This window comes from Ceratina calcarata, unplaced genomic scaffold (genome assembly GCF_001652005.2).
Source record: "Ceratina calcarata isolate Rehan_Ccalc_2016 unplaced genomic scaffold, ASM165200v1 scaffold71, whole genome shotgun sequence".
NCBI classification, from domain to species: Eukaryota; Metazoa; Arthropoda; class Insecta; order Hymenoptera; family Apidae; genus Ceratina; species Ceratina calcarata.
This window is the reverse complement of record NW_017178369.1, coordinates 303,805-324,006: the sequence shown is the minus strand read 5'-3', so window position 1 is coordinate 324,006 and position 20,202 is coordinate 303,805. Positions and strand designations below refer to the sequence as shown.

Below are 20,202 nucleotides of genomic sequence, written 5' to 3'. Positions count from 1 at the left end.
AAATTAGAAGAAAAACAACTTTTATTTAATGCATTTTTGTGCCTAGAACTTCTGTATAAAAAGTTAAATAAACTTTTTGAATTGACTGCATAGTCAATACATCTTTAACGTACATCGGACGTCGTTTCACGCGAACGAGCTCAATTCATTTCATGGATTCAAGCAATATTCCTAGATTTTGATCGATCGATGCAAAGCTTCGGAACTTTTAATGATTATTATCAGTCTTGGAATACCGTAATCGGCGTGTTTCTTTAAAATTCCCTTCTTCTCGGGTAACTTTGCTAGATTGTTCGGCTGAACGTCGATGAAGGAAACGACCTCCTCCACTCCCGTACCGCCGTCCTCCTCGCTGAGCCTCTTCAACTGCGGTTTATGATCCCTGAAAATGTCGTTGCAAAAACGAAAACGATTTCATGAAACAGTCGTAAGGTGGTTTCAGACGAAACGTTCATACGCGAGTACACCCTCCTTCGTAAGTCGTGTTCAATTGCATCAACCACTTCGACGAGGATATTCTCAATAAAACAAATGACTCGTTTCTCATTTGGAATTTTGATACAAATCGCACTGTTTTTCGTCTGATCGAAACTCTCATCGATCGTACTATACAATTAATTACAATTGCGATTCCGATTGTATGGTTTTGCGTAAATCGTGAGAATTCTGAAGGGGGGTACGTCTATTTTCTTTGAACGTCAAGTCTCGAACGGTGTGTCGTGCTGAAACTCGTTTCGTGGAAAAAAAAAGGGTCTCTGTTGAAACCCCGGGTGCAGTCACGTTCGTGTTCGTGCCTCACTTTTAATCAAGCTACCAATTAAAACGTGACACGAATATAAACGCGCTGCGCCGCTCCTTCCTTTCCTTCCCTCTTCCTTTGGCTCCGGTTATAATCTCGACGATACTTTTTATATTCGTAAACTAATTACAACCCGAGCATACGTGACGGTATTCCCTTTCTTAATTAACCCTCGGACTGTAAACGTTTTCACCCTCGAACTCCAAATCTTTTGGCATACACTTTTTTAATAAGTGTCGTACAAATGAAATCGTCGTCTCTCCTATGTTCAATTTGCCGTTGCATCCAACTAGTAGTTTCAATAGATAGATCAGAACGGTATCAATAGTGATTCTCATAGGCGAGTCGTTGAAAAATCTCGTTCGTAGTTCGAGGGTCGAGGGTGCAAGGGTTCTCTATGCGTGGGCTGAAAGCATGCTCGGTGCAGATCTCGCAGTGGAAATCGACGAGTGCATACTTTGTGCGGGTCTCGCTGGTAAAAGAAAGATTCATGCAGGTGCCGATAGTGAAAAGACGTGGGCGTGTATAATATAATAGGCATGCATCTTGCTTCGATCTCTACTTGGAGCGTAAGAGATTTGTACATGTATGGTGGGGGAGGTACGATGATTCCGTGTAGGCGTCGATAACGGAAAAATGAACATGAATCGCGCGTGATTCTTTCCCAAGGACAATTGGCAATAAGTATTCTCGTCTCCTGGCAAGAAATTGTTGATTGACACGGCAACAGGATTGGAACAGTATCGATAAGAAGCGTTTGATAAATGTACGTTCGCGCGTAGCCTTCGGTCATTGTTAATAATTATTTTCCGAGGGGTTCCTTTAATCTCGCGTCCGCGTGGTCGAGCGTAGCACGTGAGCGCGATGCAAACTCGCATGCTCGGGAGTTATCTCGCCACGCGATCATAGCGTTTCTCCTTCTCTTTGCCTGTTATCGTCGCAAGAATGAAACTTATCGATTCGCAGGAGTGTACACCCCCGCTGGCAAATCTTAGGACATGTCGTCGAACGTGATGTACAAATGAGTTGAAATAGTTTCATGAACGATCGACGGACGAAAGTACGAAATGATCGAGAGATGTCCTGAGACTCGACGAGGGTGTGACTGGCCGTGTGTACGAGTCGAAGATCATCGGAAAATCTATAATGTTGTGTGAGGTAACGGCGAGACACATGAGACTTACTTGACTCTTGGCCCGTCCGCGGTGGCGACGTTATTCGGGGCTCGAAACACCACGCGCTGGGCCTCGCCGCGGCTAGAAATATACTAATATAGGCATGCCGCGGGTATTTTACCACGAGTTTAACCCCTTGTGGTCCTCCGATCTGAGACTAGCCAGAGGAACTGTCTGATTAATTTCTGTTCCGACGAGATCACGTTCGAGACTGATAGGTTTTGAAACAGTCTCGAACGTGTCGGACTCGGACGATCGTTTGAACAAAACCGGAGCGCGGCCAGAAACGACCACAAAGGGTTAAAGGTGTGTAGGAAACTCTCATCGACGACGAGGCGCCTCTTTGATGCGCGGAACGGAAGTAGAGAAATGAGTCGATAAGAAATCTCGCTTTTGAAGAGAGGGTGTGTTGCGTAGCGACGTATATTCCGACTTATTTCTATGCTAAGGCGAAAATCTCCGCGCAAACTTTGTCCGAGGACTTTTCCCGATATCGATATCGCGCGATATTAAAGGAATTCCTTGTCGTCGCTTTGAGAACCGAGAATTCCTCCTCGAGAAAGATTACGGCATATCGAGACGCGAGTATCGAACCGCGGGCGCACTACATACGTATATTCCTGTTCACGAGTCTCACGATTTTCCTCGCGTCGCGAGCTCTTCAAATATGCTTCGCACGCGAACTATAATTCGTTAGAATCGATTTATTCAAGACAATCGTGGTGGATCTATTGCTAAAATTCAGTCGTCTATCTGCGAAGGAACCTCGCTCGTGAACAGGGGATCTCTCCTCTTTCTCAACGAAGCGATGGGAGAATGATTGTAGATGGAATGGCACGTGTGATCATGAGATATCGTGTGATTCGCAAACATTAATGCCAAGAACCAATACGTAATAAGTAGAAGCGAGAACGTGTCTTTGGCGATCGTTGATGGATCCTTTTTCAAACGCTAATTGCAGGGGTCGTTCCCTATACATGTATAGTCTGTATTCTGATAAGCGTTGTTCCAACAGGTGAATCGTTCTATGACTCGAGGATCATCGGAACCTCGTCTCTCGTTTACCCATCGAAGCAGTAAGCAAGTATTTCTCGAGCGCACTTTTGGGACCGAGAGACAGGTTTTGTCGCACGACGAAAGCTTGTGGCTAACGCGAGACCGAATCTAAGACCTAAACGCGGCAGGGAGCGTGGCGACCAGACCGCGGAGTCGACGGAGAGGGTGCAGAATGCATCCGTACGAAGGTGACTTTCTGTTTAAATTCTCGTTGCAAGCGAATCCGCGGTCTGGCGGTAAGATCGTTCGGACTCTATGATCAGAAGCGTTGGTAAATGATCGTCGTACCTGCAATTAGGCATGGGTCTGAAGTTGAGGATCTTCGTGTTAACGTTGTCGAGGACGGCGGCGTGCTCCGGGTGGTGGTTACTGGACACGCCGCTATAACTCCTCTGCGGCGGCTTCTTCACGTACGGCTGCTCGTACTTCTGAATGGTGCTCTTCCTTCTGCGAGAAATAACTCGATTACGAGATATGCGGAGTGCGCGTTCCACGCGGACATCGATAATTAAGCGGCATGCAAGTGCTGCAGGGAGAACGATTTTCCTTCATGTTCCTTTTTCTCTCTCGCGTCGCGTGTTCAGTGACGCTTTTTCGCCGAATCTGATACGATATGTATGACGATTAGACCGCGGATTTTTACGTTGTACAAATATGCATTGGTTCGGTCGTAAAATGTATTTGCGTCCGTGGTCTAACGACGATGTACGATGACGGTGAAACGTTATCGTCAGGATTGAACCGTGGTAGAGTCGACTCCCTTAGAAAGCTTAATCGCATGCTCTAATCGGCTAATCTCGGTTCACAGCTGAACGCATGTCTTTCGATGAATCGTCGACGAATACGTTCAACCTGGATCCTTTTAATTAAACATAATGGTGATTCGAAGCTAGCGAAGCTGGCGCATCTAAGAGGCTTGTACGGGGAGCCCATGCAGTAATAAAAACGGAAACGAATAACCATAATGGTACAGCTGGCCTTAGAACCACACCGCGCGTGGCATCGCCTTCCATTGCTAATATCAATTGCTCAAAATCAACCAAGAAGGAACAGTTGTGATCCTGAGAGAATCGAGAGAGAGTACGCAACCAATGTCATCGATAGTTCCTCCAAATTTTCGCAACAGCTGCTGTTCAGATTCTAGTCGTTCCGTGACTGACCTCAGACTTCGTTCACGGTTCCGTCTGATCTTTAGATCTATCCTCGTGACCAACCGGCAGACGCCGTGACGCAGACGTCGGTCACGGATCGGTAATTAGGAAAGCCATTTTATAATTGCTATACGCGTAGCCAATTAAATATGCGAAAGCGATTAAAGTAATTGTTTGAAGCTGGTCAGCATCGTGGCAACGATCAGGGCGATACACATCGTTTCCCTTTGAACGAGGTAATTGGGACGTGAGATCTGTTCGTTGCGACGGCCAAATAATAAGCAGATACACGTTATTCGTGGCGAGTATTGCAGATTATGCGCAGCGTAGAATCGATACACAGTACACAGAGAGACAGAGTAAAAGTGACTCGATAAAAAAAATAAACGTACGGAAAGTACACGTAAAGTAGTAGTAGTAGTAGTAGTAGTAGTTAGTAGTAGTAGAGTAGTAGTAGTAGTACAGTAGTAGTAGTAGTAGAGTAGTAGTAAGCGAAAAAAGAGAGAGACAGTAATAATAAATACGGATACTAAAAGATATACATGTAAATATATATGTACGACGCGTGTGACTCGTAATCGAATGAGAGAGATAGATAGAGACATACATATATATGTGCATATATATAATATATATACGCATGACAAAAAAATGTCTACGTGTATGTATCTGCACACTAACCTGAGACAGAGGGAGTAGTTTTTATGTACTACGACTGACCTGTAGCAGAGAGCCATCAGAGCAAATACTATGAAAACACCCCCTACCACCGACATGAGCACACCAACTAAAAATACAGTGTTAGAGCCGTGGTAGTTCTCTGTGACGATCAGACGTGTTCGGTTACGTTGCATTTGGTTGGTTTTTATTATTTTTTTTTTTTTTAATTGCAAAATTTACGTAAACGGGTCGTTGGGTGGTGGTCAATAAGATTCGAGTATACCATCGTTTCCGGTAGTTCCGAGCGTCCCACAGCATGCAGACAGACAGAGATGACAGTGACAGACAGAAACAGACAAGAAACAGAGAAGCCAGAATCAGCACATATACATAGACATAGTAGGTTTCGTCGTTTAGTATACACACCATCGTGTGTTTCTTTGATCGATCGCATTCTGATTGCACAGTGGCGAGCATTCGATGGGGAATTATATATACCGAACGAGTCGATACGCGTTTACCATCTAAAACGAGTTCAACGATTCCATTGACGAGAAAATGTTAGATCGTCCGCTGTTCTTATCGATTCGTTTTGTATATCGATGAATTTTGATCGAAATCCTTTTACTGATCTTTCCCTGGACGTGCCCACCACTGGTTTCTCTGAATAGACAGAGCGACGGTGGTCTCGTTCGTCAATTAGCTCGATCGGCGTCGACGAAGACACGATCATGGCCTGATTTATCATGATTCAATTGCCTGGTCGGTCTAATCCCAGAAGTTTACTTCTTTTCTTTTCTTTTCTTTTTTTTTGTCAGGGCGACGTTTCGTTTCGTTTCTTCGCTAATTCAGCCTTATTCATGCTTTTATAGGGCATACAAGCAGCTGGCACATTGGCGTTGTAGTGGATCATGTGTTAGATATCGCACTCCAACATAACGTTACCGATCACTGTATCGCGGTCTGCGTTCTTTTACACTGGGTCACAATTTTTCACGAGGAAGGAGTCGGTCATCGAAAAATTGTGAAACGAAGCAGCAAAACGTGTGCGACGGTTTGTTGGCGTGCGAGACCAAGTGGAGATGTAGATCCCTCCGCTCGTGCAGCATAGTCACTATGCGAGCACGAGCACATACAGAGCACACCATCGAAGAAACAGTAGTATAATTAATATACATATATGAGACGTACGCATGGTCACGTGTATCATAACGAACACCGATATAATATAGATTAAGACGAATCAATATATCATATATGAGAGCAGTTTACGGCCGCGTGCGATGCCTGTTATCAATCCAGCTAGCCACGAAACGATATACACGTATACACTTTGACAACACGACACGACAAAGGTATGCGTAGGTCGAGCCCACTTTTTAAAATCTTTCCTTCGATTTTGCTACTGTACCTGTAGCAAACGGCGCATAGTGCAAAACAAATGAAGACTGCTTTGACCACACCCACCAGTATTAATACCAGTATCCCGGTGCTAAGAGTGTTGTTACGTGTTTCTGAAACGACCATCACATCCTGTAATCTACGGCGTTCGTCGGTTTTAAGTATAATGATAATCGCCGCGGAGATCCCTGAAGACGTTACTCTAAAATCGTCGAGTCAGAATTCTGTGGACGAGTCGCAGAGAAAGGAACGTCCGAACGTCAAAGTGGTTCGTCGATCACTCCAACGAGACACGAGTTATTTTCAATTAATTTATTCCACATTCAATAGACGAAGGAGTATCGTAGATCAGGAAATTAAGATTTAAAAGAGAAAAGGACGTTTCGTATGCACCGGCAACAACCGGATCGCGATTCGTCGTCTTCGATCGATTTCGGTCAGTCCCGAGGCTAACTCTTCTGAACGAAGGCTCGTCGAGCCGACGGAAAAGTGGGGAAGAATAACAAGGGTGTCCGCGATAAGGATCTCCACACTCACGTGGTTTAAAAGCCGTTTGCCGTTTGCGGAACCGTTCACTTGTGACTAGCCAAGATCGTTTCCTTTCTCTCCCTCGAGTGGAAAGTGTAATCGAGTAAGAGTGTAATCGAGTAAGCTTATCAGCCCGAGTTCTATATATCTATATATGTGCACGCAGCTCGGTGTGTACATATATGTATATATACAGGGGAGGCGTCGAATTTTATGTGCACAGCTGATGGTATGGCCCCAAATAATTTGAACTAGTACATAAGGGACGAGTCTTCGTCTTATCGTGAATTGAGGTATCTAGAATCTAGACGATCCAGAAACTCCGAGATCGCGGTATCTCTTCGTTATCGTTTCAAACTTCGTTCGACTCGATTTTATCTCGTCGGTTTTTTGTTTTTCGCGTAGCATATAAATTATTAGTCGTCCACCGGGCCCAGTAATCGACTCGTGTATTCATAGTTACATTCCGAGTTTCTCCGATCCACGCGTTTAGCCGAACAGCTACTAACAGAGATGAGCAGTCTGTGACTATGTAATAACATCGTTTATTTTACTAACAGCCCGGACGTGTCTGGTATTGCTCTTATTCTACGTGTTCGCTGTCGCGATTTTAATTCAGTTTTCGTTCTCGCGAAATTTTAATTAGTCTACATCGTTTTTTATATTCACTTTTACGAATCGCAACTCACCGTAGGGGGTCTCTTTCTTCACCATCTTAGGATTAGTACCATTTTTATCGGCTGCCTCGCTTCTCGGCGTCGTCGGCGGGAGAGTCGGGATGTCCTGCTGAATCGAGCAGTCCGGACCGCTCCAGCCCAGTTCGCAATAGCACTTGTTCATGTTTGTGCATACCTGCAACAATCGCGTTCTCTCTGAACTCCCTTTATCGTCGAGTCACGGAACGATAGCTCTGCTATCCCCGAAATCGTCGAGCGGGGGTAGCATCGAACTCGAAGCGTACTCACGCCGTGCCCCGAGCACTCGTTGTTGTCGCGGTTGCTCGGGCACCTCTCCTTGTCTATCAGCGGAAAGCGATTTATGCAGGTCTGGTTCACGCAAATCTGAAACGAAATCGTCTCGTATGATGATACAGATCGAGACATGAACAGTCTCGTTGCTAGCTCGAACGGGGATACACGCTTACCGAGTTATTTCCGCAGGAGGTTCCGTCGTGAACCAGCCCCATGCCCGGTAGCTCTGAACCCTCCACCTTCCCAGCTGTGGACCTTAACAACAGACGTCTGATTTTTACGTATTCGTGAAACGTTTCAACGATCAATGTGAAGATTCGCTCACTTGCACTCGTATTCCTTTCCCTTTATCGAAATTATGGTTCTCGAGTGGTCTATCCCTTCGACTGCCGGCTGCTTGGCACCCCGTTGACACTGCAGCGATCCGCAATGAACGTTCCTAACGACAGGCGATCATACGCTTTCATTTATTTGTGTATATGTATAGGAAATCGAACGAAACGAAAATGTTGCGACCCGCGTTTTGAGCAACTGAACTGAAGGACTTTCCAAGTTTACTCACTCTCGCTCGCATTTGATGTAGTGGCCGGAGGAGTCAGTCCCGCAGTGCCCGTTCAGGGAACCCTTCGAGTTAAACTGTTCGAAGCACTCCTTGTCCGCGGCGATCCCTCCGTATCCCCATATTTGCTCGCACTGCAAGTCTAACGCCGGGCAAACGCCGTTGAAACAGTAGCCGGCATTGTTCGCGCACGGGCTACCGTTCTTCTTGTAAACGTCCATCGGACACTGGCCCGTCTCCCCGGTGCACACTTCCGGCAGATCGCACTCGTTCGAAGACTCCCGGCACTCCACGCCTCGCGCCACCAACTGTTCTCACAAATCCCATATTCCTTTTCAAATTTCGTGTGCAAATTATCGGCTATCGTTAAAAACTTTATTTGAAATGTACGAGAAGCGGTACACCGTTCGTCTCTCAGCGCTTTGAATTAGTTGATTTTACCTTGCAGTCGCTGCAGCAGGGCCCGGTAGCACATTCAGCCTCCCTAGTCAGCCTGCAGGTGATGGGGTCGCAGCACGGATCCAACTGCTGGCATTCGTCCATCGTACCGCAATCACATTGCTCTCCCTCGTCGATCACCTTGTTTCCGCATTTTTGTCTAAGCTCGACCTGGCGAACAAACGAATCGTGAAAAATGCATCGGTTGACTGACTCACGCTACCGCCCAGATCGCGTAAGATTACTCTTGCGAAATCTCTCGTCAATCCGAACGGTATCGCAGTTTGGTGGCTCGTAAAACAGGTTCGATGCCGAGTCTCTTACTTCGTTCGGTTTATTTAAGAGGCAGTTACCGTTCCCGGTTCTCAACACCTCGATGTAATCGTTTTTACTGCACTCGGAGAACGTGTACGGTTGAACGTTCTCCAATCCGACGATCGATTGGGCCATGATACACCCGTGCCATTCCCGGCAGATACACTCGCTCCCTGGGAACAATAAAATCGCAAGCTACCGAATCGATTACGCTATCGTCAACTTGTCATTAAACCGTGAATTGTTCGATTCGATTCTCTCGTGAACGTATAAAATCCACGGTCTAATCTATTTTTAATCGAGTTCGACACTGACTTCCGTCGTCGTGGCTCATGCCGAGATTGTGCCCGATCATGTGTGCCATCGTCCCGGCTAACAGATGAAGCTCGTAAGGATTCAAATCGACGCTGATCCCTACTGATTTCTGTTTACAGATGGTACCGGGCACGGCCATCCCGGACTCTCCACCCGAGAACGTTTGACCCCTGCGAACGAGAATCGACGTTGAAAAATCTATCCTCGTCGATATAAGTCGGTGAGTAAAATGAACGCTCACGTGAGCAGTTGGGTGGTGTCGTGGGAAATGTGAAACATCTTACGCATCACGTAATCGTTCAGCTTTTGTAAGGCATACTCGATCTCCATGCCCGAGCTGATGTCAGCCTGGTTCATACCCTGCCAGGTTTCGATGTATATGACGGACACTCTAGTGCTTAACGTGCGGAAGTACTAGAGAAAAAATAGACGATTGTACGTGACCATTCTGACGTTCAAAGTTCATACGTACAAGTTTATAAAGTGAATATAATACGAGTACGTAAATACGAAACTATATTAGACGAACGTTACGTGATCGTCGACGTAAGTCGATGCTCACCATATCCGCGATATTGGCGACTTGGATGGCATCGTGAACAACCTCCGCTCTGGTGCTACCGTTCCTCTTCTCGAACTGTTCGAGGAAAATGAAATAAGAAAAGAGATCGACAGATACCGTCGCCCTCCCATCGATTTCTCACTTCTTATTTACGACTATTAACGCGATAACGATTATCGTACGACTGGAAAAACTCGAAACGACGCGATCGCACGTTCTTTCAAAGATTACGATCGGGTCTCGCTCCCTCGTAGGGCGAGTCGTTCTCCCTGTTTTAAGTGATCTTCCGTGATGGGGAAGGAAAGACAAATCGAAAAGAATAGGAACGTCGTAAGAACTTCGTTTAATCGACTCCGTACGGGAAGACGATTTTAGTAAACCGGGTTTGTTTAAAAAACTGATGAAATCGTACGATGTGGAGGACACGGTGTGTCTTGGCTCTCGGAGGGAACGCGAAAGGGGACAGAAGTAAAAAGGAAAATCGTACCATAGCCTTATCGATAATGATGGCAGTTTCGATGTATTTGGTTGATTCACGGACGTCTCTCTTGTATCGATCGGAAGTGGTCTCCGATAGCCCCAGAACATGCTTCTGCCGGCGGTTCTTTAGACGCCACTCAAGATTCCCCGAGTTAGCGCAGCCTTTGTTAGCCTTTGTTCGAGCTTCAAATATAACGTGAGGATGTTTCTGCTAAAAGAGAGGTCTGCATATAGTTAACATTCTCCGAGCAGGCTGCCCGCCTTTTAACCACCCGTTCCGTTCTATTCGATTTAGCCGGCTGCCTTTTTGTTCTCCTCGCACTCCCACAAGTATGACCTACTATCACTTTTCCCTCGGTTAATTGGTATTCCACCCGTGTTTACGAATCGCGCCTCCCCGCACACCCCATGTGCACCACGATTTTTTTCTAAGATCGAACGTGATCTTCCGATCGCGACGGCGTTAGTTGGAAAATCAGTCAGATCTTTTTTTTTTATCACCGCTCGTAAGACGGGGGTGAGCGAAAACAAGGAGCCGGTGAATTCGGCGCGCTGTCAGCCGATCACTCGTTTACGAGCCCGGGCCCGGGGTTGATAGGGGCTTAACTCGATCCTCTCGCTTCGTCTGCGCGCGCTAACGAAACCGGACCGAGTGCCCCGACGTGTTTGCCATCCCTGAAACACCCGCTTCACGAGATCCAGTCAAACATTGCCCCCACGTACCATCACGGATATTCCCACCCCGTGTTCTCCCAGCCGTACAGCGACAAATTATGTTTTCCGGGATGAGAAAACCTGCCGGCTTACGTCTTATCAATCGCTTCTATGGCTAACGTTTCGTTCGGTAAACGGGTTGTTTGATTTTCATGTAGAGAGAAAACAAAAACTGACCGACAGATCGCCGCCGTAAAATGGATGAATGACGAACGTCTCGTTGCCTAAATGAATGACACCGCTGAGACCGTTACACGTGTGAAAAGCAGCGCTAGCTCCTGGATAATCTTTCACCGTACCGTGATAGTAGCAGTGTTCTATGTCCTGCGAACAGAGAACATACGCCTTATATCTTTGCTGACCTACGGATTTTATGCATTCTTTTGCATACAAAAGTCCGCAGTTTTTTTTTATCGTGGTGTGTCGTTGTTTAAAACGCGCTTCGAACAATTTTAGTTGGAAATCGAGCAGGACTTTATTACCTGCTTAAAATGTTGCTCCGCGCCTTTGGCTAAAAAGTCTTTTTGCATGAGATTCGGAGCTAAAAGTTGCCTGAAACAGACAGAATCGATGCTGTTTCGTGGTCGAACGAAAATACTTAGAGAACCGGTTAAGCTTTCGGACACTTACGTATTTAATTCTAAATCTAGGCGAAATTTATGATTAAAGGCCTTGATCAAAAGGGACGTCCGATGAAAATGTCTCCCCGTCTGAAAATCGAAACGGAAAACTCGTCTCGTTAATCGCGCTAAACAAAACCGACGACTCGGTAGCTTACTCTCATTCTGCCTCTGCCGTTCTGATATCCACCCTCTCCGTATCCTCTTTGAGGAAACTAAAACGTCACAAAGTTATTTCATTAGAAAGCCCGATATCTTTTAAAGTACACCCCGTTCGAGCCTTGGAACACTCTACGCGCACGTTCGAGTATGACTCGACCACTGAAACATTTTAATTAAAATTGTTTCTGTTTTTTTTCGCCGTTAATCAGAATTTTATTAGGACTCTTATCGGTTCGATCGTGTCGCTAGAATTCGTCAGTGTTCGGAAGTTGTGAACGGGGGTGTCCGTCGCGGGGTGAAAGGGTCAATTACCTTGGACACGCTCACTTCTCTCGTGGATATCCCCAGTTTCTCGTGATGCCGTAATTGTACCGGATAGATGATCTGATAGAAATTAGTCCCGATATTTTTTACTAGCTCTTCGTTCTGTCGATACTCTCGTAGTAGACGTTCGACTTCACCTGCAATTAATTTCACCCGTTCGCAGTTATAATTGGGCAGGACGACGACGACGACGACGACGACGTTGGCAGGAGTCTCTTTTCGAAACAGTCACCGGAGATAATCGTTGAAGGGGCTCCTCGAACGTAGGCAGGTATCTGGTTTACCCTCTCATCGAGTGTCCGGGGCTTTTGCCCGATTTAACCCTACCCATTCGATGATTAAGTGTACGGATAATTACGTTGCCGCGTTTTCGAGACGTCGTTAATGAATTATCGCGATTACCGACTAATTAACGTGGCACTCCGATCGACCGCCTCGCCGTCTCGGCTCCGTACCTTATTTTCGGTTCAATTATATTTCGCGGTTGTCTCGCCGCGTTCTCTTTCCATTATCCCGGCCGAGATTGCCACTCGGCTGAAATTTCGTTCTCACTTTCGAAAAAAAAAAAGGGTTTAACGCGCGCCTATCTGTAACACCTGTTGAGGTACCGTTTAGCCAAGACGCCTGCGATGCGTCAACGATTGCGGTTATGCTGATCTCTCGGTATCCAGCTAAAATTCAATTAAACCGATCGAATGAATATGCATGCGTCGATTCCCGACTAGGCCCCAGTTTCCGGTGTCCATTTAGATAATAAAATCCAGATTAAAAGATGCATCGTACTTCTCCTCGTTTACGCCAGAAACGAATCGGTAAACAATTTTACTGACTCGCCGTAATGGGTTTTTCGAAAAAATTCGGTAGGCGAGGCACGGCCGCGTTTCCGTTGCCAAAGAGTTTTTTCTCTGACGAGCCAGGAGGCGGTGGATTCGTAAATTGAATTTCCAGAGGCCCGAGATTACCGACCGATTAAGTTGGCTCCGTCCACGTTGGGTTTGTCACGTTGACGGGTTCGTTTATTGTGTCGCTGAACGTGGAAACGTCGCCGTCGCCGTCGTCGACGGGCCACGGAATCGTGATTAATTCAAACGACGCGACAGGCTATTACGCGGCGACGGAATTCGCGCGGATTTACTTTTCGAACATCTGCCACGCCTATACCTCGGTACACGTGTAATTAAATACCGGTATGAATATTAATTTCCCGGAATTTCCGACGCTTTGCAATTCAGATACACTTTTTACAGACCGAACGAGAAATCCTTTACCCGTTCGTTCCCCGACTCTTGCCGAGGTATTTGCAAATCGTCACCCTCGTTTCACATGGAACAATCGTCGATCGATTCCGACGAAAGTTTTGTTATATAAAATACGACGGAAGACACGGGAACTTTCAGCGTCCAGAATACCATTGCATCTGCATTTAATGAATACACAAAACTGATAATGTATACAGAGCAGTAATCATTGTTCCGATCTATTGATTTTGAAAACATTTCTATCCGTCGTCCCGCGTTACTCGATTAAAATCATTTTAACAGAGGTGGAGCAGCAGCGTAACAATTGATCGATGCAGGTAGCAAACAGACTCGGATTGGTTCGCGCGTACCCGTGGAATCGATGGAAATCGCTTATTCATAGCGTGCGATCGAAATCACAGGAACGAGTTCGCTCATCGCTGATTTAGGGGATTTCGGGCCGCGACGCATTGTCCCCTCGTCTAAAATTGAACCCAATTTAAGTTTCGCGTTTCCACCCAATCACCGCTGTTGACTTAACAATAAACCATTCGCGCCGAGAACTAGATGTAACCGCAGATCGAGCTCCCTGCAACTGCTGCAATGCGGCTCCTGTCCCGCTTCCCTTTGCCTGTCTTCCCGTCCAAGAGACACCCAGCCCTTCAATCATCCTGCAAGATTTATGCATCGAGCGCGTCTCAACATTTTTCGAGTATCAATCAACCGGGCCATGTTTCAGAAGCAGCGATTCATTTAAAACTGTTACGCAGAACCGATCGGATAGACGAGACTTCAGTTTTCTTCTACTTTTCATATGAAACAATTTTTCATTTCTTCTCCATTCTGTAATTTTGAATCCCGTAAAGACAGGGGATGAAATTATTTAAAGGAACTGCAGAACACGTCCAGTAGTTTACTCTGGGGAGTTCAGGCATGGGAAAGAATCGTTTCCTGATTAGAAGGACTTTGTTCCAAGTTAGCGACGCGTTCTCTTTCGCTCTCGTCGAGCCTGATAACATTGATTCCGTGCAAGTACGATTAGTATCTCTCCTTGTTCGCGTCGCGTTGAGTTTTCTCAAAGAGACTTTGACTGAAGCTTCCTCAGGCATTGTGCTCCCACACCGAGCGAGTGTTCGTTCCAAATTCGAGTAATGGACTTATTCCATAATAAACCGACTCCAATTCTTAATTGGAAGAGTGAAATCAGAGGATGATTTATTATGCAACAGCATTTTGGACGTTGAATCTCCAGCTTACTTTATTATATTCGATTAAAAAGTTTGTCGAGTAAAAGACAAGTGTAAGAATATTCTTCTGGTCTACACAACGAATTAGGATAGGAAATTGTATAAATGAGAGACTTACCAACAGGAGTCTCTTCGTTCCAAAAGGAATCATCTAAAGTGTAGTCGGCTTCTGCAACAGAAAAACATAAAACGCAAGGCTTAGTCTACAGCGACGAAGAACGAAATCGGTCGAGGAGCTCGTCGAAAATTCCTAAGCAGGAATTCCTGCGAGAGGAGCTGTTCCTCCTCCTTTGGAATTTTCGGTTGCCTGGGGATTTTCTACGGCGCGGAAACTTTTCCTGAAAGTTTCGAACACGACCCGGAAAGATATGTGATAGAAGAGCCATGAGACGCGCCCGGGAACTCTTAATATCATTAGACCGCGGATTTTTATGCAAAACGAAACGATCACGATATGTGCGACACGTAGAAATACGCATTCAGGTTTTCATGCTTCAGCATTCGATTTTCTCGTAAATGCATCGTACCTGCGTTTTCATTAATTGTTGCTCACTGTTGTTTCGCCGATCATGCGTTTCGCGGACGAGTTCATGCAAGGTCGACCATGCTCGAATGCAGTGAAAATGGAAAGGGTAGGATCGTTTTGAAAACAAAAAAAAAAAAAAACTACTCCGTAACAAGACGCCGAGCACGCGTTTTGGTATTTTCTCCTCGCGCGAAGCGTCACGTTTCGCTGCACCCCAATCAGCGAGCATCGCGCTCCGCCGATTTCCTCTGTGCCGTATGTACAATCGTGGCATTTAGCACATTGCCGCGTCTGCGAAACGTCGCCGTGAACGAGCCAACTCGATGACTGATCCCTTTTTCACCCGAAGCCCTCCGGTAATCGACGCCGTTTCCCCGGTTCGTTTCCCGATTTTCGCCCGGGCCGTCGCCGTTGAAAAATCCTCCGAGCGAACTTTCGTTAAAGCGAAACTTTTCCCATCTTGGTCATCACGGGTTTCATAAAATTCATAAAATGGACGCGGCCAGATAAAGAGACTCGGGTTTCCACTGGCCTAGTTCCTCCTCGGCTGGTATACGAAAAATAACCCCGAGGCGAAGAGGGTCTCGAATAGATGATAGTCAATGACGGGGCAGTTCTATAGGGGCTCCACAGCCCGTAGGGTTCACTTTCAGCTGGAGACGCTCCGCCGGGGGTAATCGACGCGCTCTTCTCGGAATTACTTCTGTTTTCCTACCAGCGATCTTCTTTAATAACTAATCGCCCAGTTATCGTTCGTTCAACCCAGCCACGAACCCACCTCCCTTCGCTACTCCACGCTTTCAAATATCAATACGCTGCTTCCCTGCACCTCAAACATTTACACAGACCTGTGTTCAAATATTTCTGATTACCACCAAAATTTTTATCAGTCACGTTCTTCTGTTACTTCGTCCCATTTGAAACATTTGGTCAGGGACCCGCTAAAGCTCTGGCTGATACGTTTCAGGTTCTACTACTGGGTGGACACGGCGGACTCGTTCCATCTCGAACAGCGTTGCAATTGTTCCGTCTTAAATCAGTTTCATTGTGCCCGGGCCGGGTCGCGGGCTTTTCTTAATGACGGCAAACTTTCTCGTTAAGCGAAACGCGCTTAAAGTGTATTACGTCGCCGGGACGTATAATGCTCGCAGGGTGAAATTAAACGGTTCCGAAACTCCTGTAATCTGCTGGGAAAACTGGCCGAGACCATCGGGGTTAACACATTCAAGATTGCGTCGTGCCGACACGATTGTTATTTAATAGGAACTGTAGCAGCTGCGTCGTTTCACCGAACGAAGATGTCGTCGGTGCATTTATAATGATCTCTACGCAATGCAAGATACGCATTCGACGTTTGAAGTAGGATGGAATGAGTGAAACGATAGAAATGATATCTGCAACTCTGAATTTTAAGGATCGTGGAACGAATGGGGAAGCAGTTGTAACGATGGAGAAACGCGACGATTCAAAGGTTCGCACGCGTTTCGGTGGTAAACGACACCGGGAGGCTTCCGGAAAAAAACGGGTGCGTGGCATCGGGCGATTAACTCCCGAGAAGGAATTGGCCCCGGCCGCGGAAAAAGCGGGCGTCGCAGCCGATGAACCCTGCTCGTCTCTCGTCGCCCGCGGCGTTTTAACGATTTCGCGCCCAGACTCCCTCTTGCTCTCAAATGCGAGAGCTACAACATACCCCGGGCACAGTATAAGAATGAACACTACGCTCGCTCACGGTGTCGGTTCCTATGATCTCATGACCAACAGATTGCACATGTTGTTGTTCGTATTAATTTTAAAAGTCAAAATATTGGCGATAAACTTTCGTATAAAAACTTCTTCGCTAGCGTCAATATTTAATAAACAAAATTGTTTATTGGAAAAAATTTTCCTTCGTCCTAGCGAAAACTGTTTCAAACAAGAGTTGTAACACCAGTTGCCAGATGCAAATCCTATGCAATTTCGTTTTAATTCCACTCGTTAAGGAATAATTGATTGATACAATATGAATCAATTTTTGTCGTGCAAACTGGGATTCGTTTCTAACTGTTACAATTTATTAATCCCGGACAGAAGTAATCCTAATACTTGCGCATGAATGCGAAGAGAGGTTGAGTGGTGCATCTAGGGGTGCAGATACTTTTCCTCGACCTCGATCAGCGAATCGTACTCGATAGGCTCCACTTTTGCAAACAAATTCCATCGGGAGGTCTATCAAAGATGTCGACTAATTACGAGAGACATTCGAGCACGCTAAAGGCCGTTGTCGTGCATATTATATACCTCTATGTACCAGGGGCCGGTGTGCCTTTGATCTCGGACAGTTCCCGTTTATGTATATTCTGTGAAAAAGTTTTTTGTCCATCGGGAGATCCGAATCGGAGAGGCTGTGTGCTCGCCGGCCGAAAAATTGAATTACTTCCGAAACGGGGCCAGACTCTGTCAAATTTTATTTCGCCGTTTCGCGCACAAGCACGAAAAACTCGATTACATCATCGGGGAAGCGTACGTCGCTCGATTCACCGGAGTCCCTTTGTTTTCCGCCCGCGGAATTTCGCTGCTAGTAATTAGAGATTCGTGCACCAAACTCTCTCTCTCTCTCTCTCTCTCTCTATCCTCGATACGTAAATAATGATCCGGTCGTGCGAAAAGGAACGGTACGCTCAAAGAATAAGATTCACTTTGATTTGCATTTCATATTTACTACGTTTCGCATAATAATTCGTGCGACGATCGACAGAATTTATCGCACATCGTGCGATGGAACTGCTATAATAATTGACACACCCTTACGTATACTTCAAATGATCATACAGATATACGACATGTATCGAAGGAATCGAATTCTTGAACCGTTTAAAGAAACCGCTTTGGGACGGCAAGTATTCACTTATTTGCATGTTTATTCGGCTGGCTTTGATGCGGCGTGTTCCTTTTCCCACGGAACCCGCTACGAATTTCCATACTTCGCGTCGTCTAGAGGTTTTCACCTTCGATCCGTACGTTTGAGTTACAAATTAAGTAGCGAGGGAGAGCCGTGACCCTTTCGAACCCGTAAACAAAACGATCGACGTTTTTTTGCAGGTTTTAACGAACGCACGATGATTGGGTCAGATATTTTTTGCCGCGGGGTCATCGCCGTGTTAAATCATCGATGCCATCGCCTTGCGAACCACTTTCGCGAGTCTCAACGTGCTTCCGATCGATTACAGCGTATTTTAATAACAAATTTCTAAAACCGTGGACAGACGATCCTTCCACTAAAAAGTTTATCTCGCTAGGTTCACCGAGATTTTTGTCATAAGCCGCTTATGCAAACGGCTCCACGGTTATTCGAGTAGCATCGAGGAAGCGGCGCATTCGGAAGGGTATGTAACGCGCTCGATATGGAAACTATCGAGGGTGGCTGCGGAATCGGTGCATTATCAAGCGGGGTAACTGGTGGGCAGTCTATAATTTATTTCCATTAGCCGAAAATAGCTCGGACGTGTAATTCGATTGCGCGAAATCGCGAGCCCGGGCACCAACCGCGCGCCTGTATTTTTAAAACGGGCTGCAATTTTCCGTTAAACGCGTAAATGGGGCGTGTGCCGATATTTTCCCCGCTCGACCCTTATTAAATTTTCATCCCCCGCGCCCGCGCTCCGACAAAATATCGGCTCGCTGTTCGATCTCGACGTACCGATTCGACGTATCGATCTCTCTACCTCGCGACGGCTGCGAACGCTGCCGTCCAGATAACGGCCGGTCATCAGCTTTGTCGTATGCGATATTTACAGTTCGGAATTTCGAATTTAATTTAGATTTAGAAGTTTCGCGAGTCCGTTCGATTCGCACCGGGATACCGATCCGACGTATCGATCACGGCCGGTGCACCGACGGTAGCCGGAAACCGAGAGTTCCATCCCGGTCCGCGCAGATGATCGGAGTCGCTCCCCCGCGACAAAGATAGATAAATAGATAAGTAGATGGACGGAGAAGGAGAGCCGGATAACTAGGCCGAGAGCGAATGAGAGAGACGGCGGACCTTTGGCGAGGAAAGAAAATGGGGGCGAGAAGGGGAGAGAGCGTATAGACACAAGAGGGTAGAAGTTGAAGAGGGGCTGGGGCGAGGGGGAGAGAGGGGGCGGGATCCCGGAGCGTTCGGTACCATTGCATATCCCGCACATCTCGCAGGTGCAGGGCGTGGTGCCTTGTCGGCAATATCGATTACAAACCCGGGCGGTTGCGCATTCACGTCGACACGTGGACGTGGACCGGCAGCCAGACTAAATTTGTGTTGCCCTATATTTTAGGTTCCTGCACTCATCTGCCTCTCAAAGATTGATTGCTTTTCCCTCCAGCACCCCGGTGGTCCGCTCGCCGCGGTCTCCTCCTCCTCCTCCTTGCAAACCGACCACGGATTTACCTCCTCCTCCCCCTCCCGACGAGTCGCCCTTAACCCAAAGATCATCGCCGGCCACTTCTCTTAACGACGGGCCTCGTACGATCGTACGTAGATAGGAGCATTCTCATTTTGCAAAAAGTTCAACGCTGACGAATCGCACGGGGGGAGGGGAAGGTGTCCAAAGCTGCGGGACGTACAAAACTCTCCTCCCGTTTTCACTTTTTAAGCTCCTGCCCGATATCGGATATTGTTCGACGTCGAGCATCGTGTCACTTCATTGATCGAGAACTTTTTACAAGTAATAGATAATAAGGGTAATCAATCGTACTCTCGTAGAGATTCGACGTCGTAGACGTTCGCGGTGCTTGACCATTTACGAGATCGATTCCTTGCCGGTTTTCACAAGAAACGATGGCAGCACTCGGGTCATTCCTTTTTCTTTATCCGTTTTTTTTTTCCCCAAGAGTTCGAGTCGATACTTGACCCACCATTTTTATCGTCACTTGGGGCTCGGCTTCGCCCGGATGTATCTTCGAGGTCGTTTCCCCTTCGAACAGTTTACGAACGCATCTTTGCCTCC

General features: G+C 46.6%; 1 protein-coding gene across 17 annotated transcripts in view; it reads right to left on the bottom strand.

The window, feature by feature from the left end:
• mmd (disintegrin and metalloproteinase domain-containing protein mind-meld) overlaps positions 1-20,202 on the bottom strand; it is a 38,041-nt gene that overhangs the window by 4,094 nt on the left and 13,745 nt on the right. For 5 of the 17 annotated variants that reach the window (XM_018033385.2, XM_018033386.2, XM_026817883.1 and 2 more), the window contains 21 exons: positions 14,834-14,884; positions 12,219-12,367; positions 11,903-11,959; positions 11,755-11,834; positions 11,607-11,676; positions 11,302-11,448; positions 10,418-10,621; positions 9,931-10,005; positions 9,610-9,782; positions 9,369-9,538; positions 9,063-9,226; positions 8,742-8,909; positions 8,304-8,608; positions 8,067-8,180; positions 7,915-8,011; positions 7,736-7,831; positions 7,460-7,622; positions 4,863-5,001; positions 3,319-3,477; positions 1,984-2,055; positions 237-382 (listed from right to left, as the gene is read on the bottom strand). In XM_018033385.2, the coding sequence (XP_017888874.1) occupies positions 237-382; positions 1,984-2,055; positions 3,319-3,477; positions 4,863-5,001; positions 7,460-7,622; positions 7,736-7,831; positions 7,915-8,011; positions 8,067-8,180; positions 8,304-8,608; positions 8,742-8,909; positions 9,063-9,226; positions 9,369-9,538; positions 9,610-9,782; positions 9,931-10,005; positions 10,418-10,621; positions 11,302-11,448; positions 11,607-11,676; positions 11,755-11,834; positions 11,903-11,959; positions 12,219-12,367; positions 14,834-14,884 (2,799 nt within the window). Of the gene's footprint in view, positions 1-236; positions 383-1,983; positions 2,056-3,318; positions 3,478-4,862; positions 5,002-6,252; positions 6,356-7,459; positions 7,623-7,735; positions 7,832-7,914; positions 8,012-8,066; positions 8,181-8,303; positions 8,609-8,741; positions 8,910-9,062; positions 9,227-9,368; positions 9,539-9,609; positions 9,783-9,930; positions 10,006-10,417; positions 10,622-11,301; positions 11,449-11,606; positions 11,677-11,754; positions 11,835-11,902; positions 11,960-12,218; positions 12,368-14,833; positions 14,885-20,202 lie in introns of all 17 variants that reach the window. The other 12 variants (XM_018033391.2, XM_026817873.1, XM_026817875.1 and 9 more) reach the window with 11 other exon arrangements.